The following is an 11,862-nucleotide window of genomic DNA, read 5'->3' as shown; positions in this document are numbered from 1 at the left end:
CCATCATATTTGTCTCTCTAGGGTGTTAGGTAGGAGAACATGTTTATATTTTAAGAACATCCAGGAGATGTTATTCTTAGCCTCTATACACTTACAGGGAAATGAAAACTATGTTCATTGTTACTGTTACTAGTTCAGCTTCAGTGGAAAAGTGAACTAAGGTCAGGTCTTGTGTCCAGCCTGCTGGGAAGCTGCCGTTTCACCATATTCACATGAACACATTTGACAATTGACTCATGACTGTTTCAAGTCCTTTTCCACAATTGGAATTAGATCAAGGCATGTATAACTCCTTTTACCGGACAAAACCAGATCATACAGATGGGAGCAGCGGAACAGCTCATAGCCACTAAATAGATAAGTGTAAAAATTCTGAAGAATATAAATCCTTTCATTTCTGCTGTGTGAGGAAACACCTGGGTTCCCTACAGTTGCCATTTGACTTTGAGTTTCCTTAAAGGATACATTTTTTTTATTTTTTTTTATCAGTTATTTTGCTCACCACAGAAATGATAAGAAAACAGGTTTTTAAACAAGCCAAAATTATCTTTATTTGAAGGTAAAACTAACAGCGAGGACAGGTGTGTGAGTGTCTTGAACCTCACATTTTTATCAACATAATTCAAACATGAGCCAAACTGACTGGTTACATAAGGGTTCATGAAAGGCAGCGGGGCATTAATATGAAAGTCATGCGGTATGGGAATTCTTCACATCCTCAATTAACACCTTTTGTCAGTGGCGTATTGAGAACAGAGCCGGGCCCTTGGCACAGACCCACTGCTGTGCCACCTGGGGAACAATGCCTTCTGTGCAGCCCCCAGGATCTCCTGGGACACAATTGTTCCACTAATGTCATTGTAAACTTCAATAGGCTTTGGCTGTGCTCCCAATTCCTGCAACACAATGATAGTAATTCATCATGGGAATATTGAAATGGAGCTGCTGTCTGAATGAGTGTGTTGCCACGGGGATTCAATTGTGGATGTGGGGCAAGACATCCGTGTTTTTCATTTGTTCTCCTGTCAGCTTGAGGACCACATCTGGCAAAGATGTTCATACATTGTTTATCAATATGTGCTCAAGAGCTGAGTTTGATAAGGCTCCTTTTTACAGCCGGAACAATAACAATAATCTTTTTTTTTTGGCTCCTTGAATGCAGTAGTCCACAACAAGCTCTGAATACACTTACATATACAGTATGTCTTTGTAAAGTTGATATGGCTATTGTGTTAGCAAACAATTGCATATTTAAACATGCAGTGGACACAGAACAATATTAGCATTCTTTTGAAGTCCTCTTTCTGTACATGTAATGAATGCAAGTCCAACATCCACTGTTTGTAGCTCTAATTTGGTCTCCTCCAAATCTGCAACTAAATTGTCCGCTATGTTCACCAACTAGCTGACGAGGAACAAGGAACTGTGAGAGGACCTGCAGAGTCAGGAGCTATTTCTCTGTGGATTTAACATGAAGGACCCCCTGTGAGGGACCAATTCTTACAAAAGTTATTATGAGTGCAGCTTTTAACTAAAGTTGGTTTCTTACAACTTGAGTCATATTTTTGTAGCTTTGGAAACCATTTTTTATCTAAAGCAGTAACAAACAAGACTATTCAGATCATCTGACAAGTTGTAAACAGCTACATTATCTAAAGCACTATGTTTAGAGATAAACTGAAAGTAAGTGCACCTGAAGTCTGTAGTAATCCCTCATGGCACTGGAAAAATGTGTGCATGCAGAACTCAGTCTCTAAACTGAGCTGTTTAATAAAAACAGTGTGGATAATAATTTTACCAATCACCTTCATTTTGTCCTCCAAATAAATGTACCACACCTGAGAGTCTGTTTACAACCTGAACGATCATCTGACTGCTTGTTTTTCTGCTTTCTTGCATATTGTAACAATGTATTGCAATCCTGCATCTCTGTGGTTTAAGTGGTAAGTACAATATTAAATTACTGATAGGAATGAAAAGTTGTAATGAACAGGTTCAGATTTGTGCCCAGATTGTAGGCATGTTACTAATACAATAATGCTTTCTGAATCTAATAGACCTAGTATAAAATATGAGTCATGCATTTCCCCACTAATGAGATATCCATATTTAGCTTCTTGTAATGAGGTTTACTGGCCTAATGTTGCATTCACATATTCCTAGATTAAGCGAATAATGAAGTCCCCCCGAAAACACACTAACCCCCTCTTGGGCATTATTTAGATTCTAGCTCAGCAGTGCAGATCCCCCCTTTTGGTTAATTATGTCTCTCTTAGAGGAGTATAAGCCAATAACGAAGCACCAGGTGTGTGCTTGGATGCTGACGATCACAGATTTTTTGATTCAATGCAAAAACCGCTCTGACTGCACCTGGAAGCTCGGGGTCATTCGGGTCCCAGTCCCAATCAACTCAATTTCAAAAACTCTATTTAGATTGGTCGGGGATGAAATCAATTGTGTTCAACTAGCTGGAACCTGAAACCTTGTCACCCCAAAGGTCTTTACAAAGCATTAGTCGGAGGCAAACAGATAAACTTCAGAACCACGATAATGGTTAGAACTAATTACTGGCCCTTGCTTTTACCACTAGGGTCATGTTTATTACAGCAGGGCAATTTAGAGAGTGCTGGGTTTGCGATTGTGACACCCTGATGAAGATATAGCAAAATACGCTGATGAACCAATAAATGGTTTTCCTTGGGTTGTTTTTCTTCAACACAAAAGCTGACATCCTATTTATTTCCTGTTGTCAGTTTTGACATTTGTTGTTCCATAAAAAAAACAAAAAAAACATTTGAAGAATTTCCACATTAACTTGCTCACTCACGTCTGCATTTTTAAACTGACATGGGATTTGTCTGTCTCAGTGTAATTCACAGTTGTCACAGTGAAGCTCTTGCCAGGATTTGCCATCAGCTCCCTTATCAACATCAAAATGCATCCAAGAAAACCCTCAAAGAGCATGTTTATCTTATATAAATACACATCAATCAGATCATTTGTACAAGTGCAAGTAGGATAGATATATTTTAATGCACATTCTGGCTTTTCCTTCTTAATCTACATATATATTCAGCAGATGGCAAATGCTTTATGGCTTGGGAGGGCTGGTTATGTTGTAGTGTTGAGTTTCCCCAGTGGAGATGTCCTTGATCTGTATCCAGTGGTAGTGGTGGTGGTGGTGGTGTGTGTGTGTATGTGTGTGTATGGGTGAGTGGGGGTTCTCACTTCTCTGTGAAATACACACACAGCAGATAACATCTGTGTTGGTATGCTGCACCCTTGTGGTGCTCAGCTGCTACATCTCTATAACTCCAGATAAGGAGACTGCTTGGCTCCGAGGGAGTGAGATTGAATCTGTGGCATTTCACTCGATAAAGGATCCCACTGCATTTTCCCAGATTTAACAGCCGTATAGTGTGTAGTGAAGAAAACCATGGTGCCACAGAGAGGTTTCTCAAAGCAGTAAAACGTTTTAAATTGCTGTAAATATACCACACTGACAGTTATCTCTGTCAAGCGCTGAGTTACTTCCATAAAATTCACAAATCAGCAGATGCAAAGGAGGAATCTGTAACTCCTGACAGCCCAATCATGCACATTGGAGGGCACATGCACACACTTAGTCCAATCCAGCCAGTCAATTGTTCTCTATTAAGATGTCCTTTGTCTTGGCCGGCCTTGTTGCCTTGATCTCGCTGAGATGTCTGAGGGAGTGGGAACTTGGCTACTGTGCAGCCTTGGTATTGACAGTACAGGCGTCCCTAGGAGGTGACAAGGACAGCAATTGATTGGGCCTAAATGAGAGTGAAGAGGAAGATTGATTGCCATCGATCCACTTCTTCCTCCAGCAAGCTCCTCCATCTTTGATTATGACCACTTTACGCCCAATCAAGTGTGTGTGAGATGTGATGGGGTAAATCCCATCGAGAGGTATTAGCTCCATTTGTGAAGGCTGTAATTATGAGAGGATGTGAGGACCCAAGGTCAACACGCAGCAGGTGCCATCAGGCTGGATGATAATAATAGGGCTCCCTCTTGCTTCCCACTGCAATTTAGTCATATAGATAATAGGCTACAGAGAAGATGGTGTGTTCAGTGTGTGTGTTCCTTGGAGAATGCTTGGTGCATAATAAATGTTTCCATAATAATGGCTTGAGGACAGGAAAACAGCTATCTACGAAGAAACACAATCATTTGTGATGCAGATTGAAAGATAACAACGCTCCGTGATGCTTTTTTCCACATTTTTTTATTGAAAGCTTCATCAGAGAGAAAAAAACAACTCATAAAACCCAAGTCAAATTCTAACATCCACAGATGTACAGATAGTTTCTCAAAGATCACACACACTGAGGAGCGTGTGCGAGGCGTGACCATGTCCTCCTCGGCGCTGAAACAAAGAAAAGTGAAAAACAAACAAAAACAACAGAAAGAGAAAACTAACACAAAAAAAAAATTAAAACCGCTCTGCTGTCCTAATAAATATTTCCTTTAAAAAAAAAAAATCTGGTTAATGAATCCCACATCTAACGCACTTTCTTTGCCGGCTATCTCTAAACAATTTGATCGGCCATTTCCTAGTGATTGTTGGATTTTGGATTTCTCGGGGAGCTGTTTGAACTCCGCGACGGGTGTGCTGGCTGGCTGGCTGGCTGGCTTCACTCCTGGGGTTGTGTGGCCAATCGATAGCTCTCATCAAAGGTGGACCGAAGCATCAATTAAAAAGCACAGGGCCTCGCTCTTGTAGGGGGTAGTTTGAGCAATTTTCCCACTGCATTATGTGTGCGGAGAATGTGTGTGAGTGTGTATGCGCAGGTCTGTGATGAGTTATTGAGCCACAGTTCTCCTTTACACTCCACTGTAAGAGACAGGCTGTGAGAGTAACTCTGAACTACTGTTTTCCTAACAGACGAGAATCAATGAGGAATGGCTTTGTCTCCATTCACAAAGGATGAATCCACAAGAGCCTTGCGACAACCGAGTATGACATGTAATACATCTAATGAGTTTACTGTGACAGTGTGGAAGCCACAGTTCATAAATGACAATCTGGATCCTGTCAGATTTTGGGTTGGCGGCAGTGATTGTGAGAGACGGTGAGTTAGGGACGGATTGAGGAAACTGTTTAAAAAAAGGCAGTGAAATAAGCACCTGGCCTTGAAAGACTGATACTGGAGAAAAGCAGGATGTAGGTAACATCTCAAGATCTGTATTTATCAGGTATCTCAGAGTAGGTAAATTCACAGAAGATCAGATCTACTTGGTTGAAAGTGAGTTATCCAAAGGGGACTGACTGGGAATGAAATGTTGCATTTCCCCACATTCGCTTGAAATGTGCAGCATGCTTCTTTCTCCAGGCATCAAATAGTAAATGGAAAAACATTCAGAACATTTTTCTTGGGGAACCAGATGAGTGTCATTTACTGCAATTTAGATCTTTTCAGATAAATGGTTAATCTCACAAAAATATACTTAAGTGAAATTAAATTCTCAAGATAGGATTGCATAAACTTTGCTTTGACTTTCTGGCACTATGACTAAAAACAATATAATCCTGACTCTTGAGCATGCAAGCCGCAAACACAGTTAGAAACCGGTAGCGCCAAAGGTTTACTCGTTTGCATGAATGACATGCCAACGAGAACATTAACCTTCAAATCTGCTGTCTCTGATGAATGAGATGGTGGCAACTTGGATTGTAAACCATGGACCTGTTTCACTAAAACTATCTTACATGCAGATCTCAACTGGTGGCAGCATCACGTTTCACGAATGGTTGTTGTTCGCTAATTGCAAATAGTCCTACAAGACTCTTGCATGCTCATGCATGGTTACAAGTACGGTGTTTGTTCTCATTAGTAAAACATGAAAAATTACAGTGAGAGAACATAATGTCATCAGATTGCAGCTTGCATGTTGCAAATTTGGTGAAATAGGTCCGAGGATGATGAAATAGCAGCAGATTGGACTCTGTCAGGCTGACAAGGACTTAAGGAACAAAGAGGATGTGACTGAAGCAGAACGATGGATGGAAGGACTGAGAAAGGTACACAACCGTGTGGAGAAGGAGAGACAGAGTCTGTCGTGGTAAAGGAAAGAAATGAAAGGAAGAGTGTGTGTTGCTAATTAGCGAAGGGTCAAGCTGGTCCCAGAGTCCTGTACAGGGGGGACAGCACCACAGCTCTTTGACACACTAAATTATGAAGATCGAAGAAACTCGGCTATGACCACTTCTGCCCGGCAACAGGAGCTAATGACCCCCTCCCCCCCTCCTCTCTCTCCCTTTCTTACACACACGTATAGTACACACACACACACACGCATACACTTTCTCTCTTGGTATAGCTGGCTCCTGGTTTGTGCTGACACATGGGCTGACTGGGAGCAGAGCGTTTCTGCTGCAGCCTCCTTAAAATTGCAGGCATGCCCTCTGTATGCTTCCACAAAGATATTGGTATTCTGAAAAGGTACATTATGCCATTGTGCTATTAAGAAAAAGCCACTTCTGTTTGTTCAGTCGGGTAATCTTTCAGATCTCTGTGAAATATAGGTACTGTACACCAGTAGCAAACACCTTCCTATTTTTTTTCTTTCCTGAATCTCCATTAGCAAAATAGAGCTGATATTCTTTGTTGTGCATTTTTTCCATAATCTCTTGGCTATTTGTAATCCTATTTCCCATAATGCCATTACTATTGAATCTCAGCCCATTTGTAGGATGCTTTGCTCTCCGATGTGCAACTCCCGCATTAAGAGAACTATTAAGCTTCAAAAATGTCTTCTGTACTCTATAAAACAGCAGCTGTAAAAGTCTAGAGATCTTGGTTATAGCTACGCCATATTCATAACCTTGCTAAAAGTTGAACTATTGACTAGAACAACTCTTCATGATGCACGCACACAAGTACATACACACACACACACACACACACACACACACACACACACACTAGCTTAAAACTGGTAAAGTTATAGTGTAGCAGCTCTGTTGTTTAATCAGGACACTTAACATGATTCAGAAATGGAGTACAGAGAGCTGATGAAACAATGATGAATAGCAAGCAACGTGGGCACGTCCAGGGAGCTCTAAAAAACCCAACGTTTGTCGTTAGCCGACAAAAACTGTAATGTGGCAGAGACTTCATCAGCAGATAAGAGCAAATCATAGCCTCCAGGCAAGTGAAAGCAGATGGTGAGTGGCAGATCAGATGAAAGGGAAAGGGCAAGTGTTGATTTGATTGGACAATAAATAGCTGAGCAGTCATTGAGAGACAGTTTGAATGACACGTTTGGCTTTTGACCTCCGTTGGTGGATGGAAGACATGTGGCAGGCTTATGAATGCACGGAAAGTATTTACAGTGTGACTGAGAGGGGAAAAAAATGTACATATGGCTTCACCGGTGTAGTTCACTACAAGAACCTGTGTGCCTGGTTCTTTTGTGTGTCATCAAGTGGCCTGTTGAGCAAGAGTTCATGGCCAAATAATCAACGGTGGCCAGCTCTTCACAGAGATCAGTGCACACAATGAAGGCACAAGCCCGAGACAGCTTCCTCTTTAGCACCATAGAGTGGCTTCGATATTGTGTAGCATTTCTTTAGCACAACTTCATTAACAAGCTCTTCCATGTGCTTTGCTTTTTAAACTATCACAAAGATAATTTGGAATCATTTGGAAGCTTTGTTAAAAGGCACTCAATGTACAGTTTGATTGTTACATGGTGACATAGCTTGCCCATAATGTACACAACATGCCATCGTTTCCCAAAAATGCAGCAGAGCAACGCTGGACTTAGATTTGAATGAGTCACAGGAACTGCAGGAGCTCAATTGCAATTGTCACCAAACAAAAAGCTCCCTCTCTGTCTGGAAGAAAGGGGTCTTTTGAGGGACACTGGAGTGGATCCTATTGCCCTGGAGGGAGACAAATTGGGCCCGTCAAGCCTCATTGCGAGAGTGACTGAAATTGGTTTGTGGTTCTGCTTCTGCACCATCCAATAAAGAGAAGAAACCTCAGAGAGAGCGCAAGAGAAGGGGAAGAGGGAGAAAATGACAGCGAGGGAAAATGAGAGCAAAGGAGCCCGGCTTGGCCATGGCACATTAATGGTGCCAGCGAAGCAGGGAAAAACTGGGTCTTTTTTAGTGCTGTGGCACCAATGTGGGGCAGAGCGAATGAACACAGCAGACACACTGTGCACCTGACACACACAGGCTGCTGTAGTGGGGGCAGAAATGACCACTGTCCCACAGGCAATGTTTGCTGGGACAATCCTCAGAGATGAAGTCATTGCAAACCTCACGCAGCTCTGGGATGGGAAGACGGGATGAGATGAGACAGGTTTGTTTGTGCAACAAATTGGGACAACCAGGGGTGTAACTGACATTCAGCTGTGAGGTCGAGGAAGGAGCTGCCATCAACGTCTCGTTATGGCTGGTGAGGAGCCTAGTTAGCTCCCATAGGTGTGCTGACCTCCCCTGCCTGGGTTGGACAAATAATCAGGTGGATGTTCAAGACAAACAATCCTTTTTCTACCCTTTAAACACATTTCCTTTATGCCCTTTTAGTGTCACAGAGTTACGGTAGTATCACGATGCAAAAAGGTCTCACAAAGCAAAGTTCCCTAGTTTAAACGTGTCCTCTCAGGGAGTAAATGAGTCAACCTTGCTTCTGTTCAGATGTGTTTTAAAGATATAGCGCTATATTTATTAGCTGGAAACAGAAACTTCCTGTGGTCTCCGCTTGTTGCCTGTCAACCTCACAATGACGTCAAGATTTCAGAGAATAACCGCAGCCAGCCAAGAAACAGCCTGGCAAATAAAACCAGCAAAACCACAAAGTGTTATGTTTGAACTTTGTTTTTTGTACTGATTAAACAAACAAGATATGAGGTGTTAATTAGTGAGCTTTAGAGGTGCTGTGAGGTGAATTTTGTTACCAGGCTATGCGTCCACCTTGGCTAACCAGCTGCCGACACGAGAGTGACACTTATCTTCTCATTTATCGAAAAGAAAGAAACATATTTGGGGATATTCAAGCATTTCTGTTGCTTCTCAACTATTTTAATCCACCATTAAGATCATCAAGTGCCATAAAGTTTATGCAATCACTGCTAGAGACTTTAAAGCCAGTTTTGTACAGTTTCTTTGTCTTACCTGATGTATAATATGCAGTAAACGTCACTCATTCGGTATTCTGAGCATACTCAAAAAAGTGACCCGGGTTTGGTGACGTCTAGACGACAGAGATTAAAACGAGGCCAAACAGCAGCAGGGAGATTCTCAGTTCAACACTGACGCTCAGTATGCCGAGAGATGGTTGAGTTAGTTATGGTTGAATCGAAGAGATAAAAAGACTGAAGATCAGTAAGAACACAAAGCTGGAAGCAATGCATTGACAATCACGGAGCGTAGCAAACAACATTCCCCAATCTGTTTTCTTAAGTTTTCCCTGCAGGATCTGAAAGAGAGAGAGGTGGAATGCACCCACGGTGTGTGAAAGCGATGAGACATATTCAGTCAATTAAAAGACAATAAGAAGAAGTGAAGTTTTGGTAGAACTGCCACCGGTTGCATCACATATTTAAATACTGTTTGATGCGTGTGTGAGTTTGTATCTGTGCGCATGTTTCGATATGTCTATGTGTGTGTGTGTGTGTGTATGTGTGTGTGTGTGTGTGTTTGTGTGTGTGTGTGTGTGTGTGTGTGTGCGCGCGCATCTGTGTGTGATAGCTTGGACAACCGTGGAAAAATGAGCTTTAAACTGGTGAAAAGAAGATGTGAAGAAGGATAGTAAGGACTGGTCCGGCCATCAAGGTCAAATAAAAAAACGACGACAACAGCAACAACAACATCAACAATATCAACATTAACATCAACAACAACATCAACATCAACAACAACAAAATCAAACTGAAAAAATGGAAAGGAAAACAAAACAAAACTCTGGTTCAGAGTGTCTCTTCATCTTTGGTATAAAAATGGCCATCCATGGGCTGCATTTGATCCACAACTAGGAAAGACTACAGAAATTGTCAACAATTTCTTCTATTGCTTTTGCACTGATTGGTTTAAACCGTAAGCTCCTACTGTATCTACTGTTTTTGTTTCACTGCCAGATTTTTTTTCTGTAGCTTTTTTTTTTCATTTGTTTTATATTTTTTTCTTCCTCTTTTTCTTTTTTTTCCTTTTTTTCTTTTTTTTCAACTTTTTGCAGTGTGACAAGCAAAGCGGGCTAAAAACAGCTTAAAGCTCATAAAAAAGGTAAAATGTGGCAGATAAAAAGCACTAATGTCATTGACAGCAACTTTGCCTTGTAAAATAATAATTATGATAATAAAAAACAAGTTCAGCATTTGCAACAGACTGCATCCACAATGCAGCATGTTTTCTTATGTTTTCTTTTTTTTCCTCATTGTGAAAAATCTCTTCAAAGCTTCATCTTCCCCCCCAAGTCTTTTTCCCCAACAGACATTTTGTTTTCTTCTGACACTTAGTTACCTCTGACATAATAATTATCAAAGTTTTCTTCTAATGAAGAAAAGAAAAAAAAAGCTCTTCTCTATTAAATCTGTACAGCTTATGTGATAGATTCTTTTTTCCTCTTTATAACAACTCATCCAGTGTCTTGTACCCTCCGTGTGGTCCAAGAGACTGATTTTGTTTGCTTTTTTTTTTTTTTTTCCTAACCAGACGTCAGACTTGAACTCTGTAAAAAGTTTCTGGCGCCCCTCAAATTAAGGCCATGAAGATTCAAGAAAGAAAAAACACTTTGTTTTTCGAATATATCTAGAAAACTAAAATTTAACACTAGAACATAAAAAATAGTGAAAAGAAATTGTAGCTTAATATCTGAGGAAGACAATCTCTGTGTGTATCTCAAACTTGACTCCCCTTTTCTAATTACAAAATAAACTTCATCACCTACCTTCGCATTCAATCTTTTTTTTTTTGTCATTTTATATTTGTTTTTTTTTTCTCTTTTTTTTTTTTAATTGGTTGAGAATTTTCTTTGAGAAACTTTTCTAGCTTCAGCCCAGCCCTTCAGGCAGGTTCCCAGACTAAACAATTTCACTTCTTTGCACTGTGCCCAGCAATTTCCGCATCCCCTTCCTCACTCCACTCTTTGCCTCCTCCTTGCTGTTTTTTCTCATAGGCCAGGTAGGAAATGAAAAAAGTGTCTCTTTTTTGGTGCCTGGGCAATCTGGAAGCAATCTCTTTCTTTTCTCTTTTCCTCACATTCACAGTGCAGCCACCCTCTGTCTCAAGGCAACGCTGTCACAGGAACATTCTCAGGTTGTTGCTATCTGATGAAGAAAGGAGAAAAAAAAGAAGAGAGAGAAAAACAGAGAGAGAGGTGCAGTTGTAATCAAAGCACAATATTACAAACACATAAAAGCAAGAGAACTGACAGCTGACAGTCCAGTGAGAAGACTGCAGCAAAATGAAGACAACTGTTATGATCAGATCAGAAAAGCACAGAAATTATTTGAGTCTTTTTATAATGGCAGTATGTAGTAATAATAATAATAATAATAATAATAATAATAATAATAATAAAATAATAAAAAAAAACAATTAATTAATGTAAATTACTTCATAAATTAATTCATCACATGTAGGAATAAAAATATTTGTCAAAGAAAAATACAATGCCATTTATTATTTGAAAAAAATCTCACAAATGCTGATTTTGTATATTTTCCCTTTAATACACCAAATAATTAATGGAGGAAGCTTCTCTTTACAAGTTAGTTTTACTTAAGTGAACTGATGTTAGTCAGAAGTGCTTTCTAGGACAAGTCATATGGATATGATATGTTATTTAACGTAACATTATCTACATATAAATGTATATATAGTGT

The 11,862-nt window shown here is 40.2% G+C and overlaps 1 protein-coding gene across 1 annotated transcript in view; it reads right to left on the bottom strand.

Annotated features, from left to right (window-relative positions):
- Window positions 1–8,076: 8,076 nt before the first annotated feature.
- rbms3 (RNA binding motif, single stranded interacting protein) overlaps window positions 8,077–11,862 on the bottom strand; it is a 196,203-nt gene continuing 192,417 nt past the window's right edge. The window contains exon 14 of the mRNA XM_062435758.1: window positions 8,077–11,304. Within this exon, the coding sequence (XP_062291742.1) occupies window positions 11,301–11,304 (4 nt within the window). The 3' untranslated portion in view covers window positions 8,077–11,300. The remainder of the gene's footprint in view (window positions 11,305–11,862) is intronic.

The sequence above is a fragment of the Scomber scombrus genome, chromosome 16 (genome assembly GCF_963691925.1).
Source record: "Scomber scombrus chromosome 16, fScoSco1.1, whole genome shotgun sequence".
NCBI classification, from domain to species: Eukaryota; Metazoa; Chordata; class Actinopteri; order Scombriformes; family Scombridae; genus Scomber; species Scomber scombrus.
Note: the sequence above shows the minus strand (reverse complement) of the source record. Positions and strands in the feature narration are given on the sequence as shown.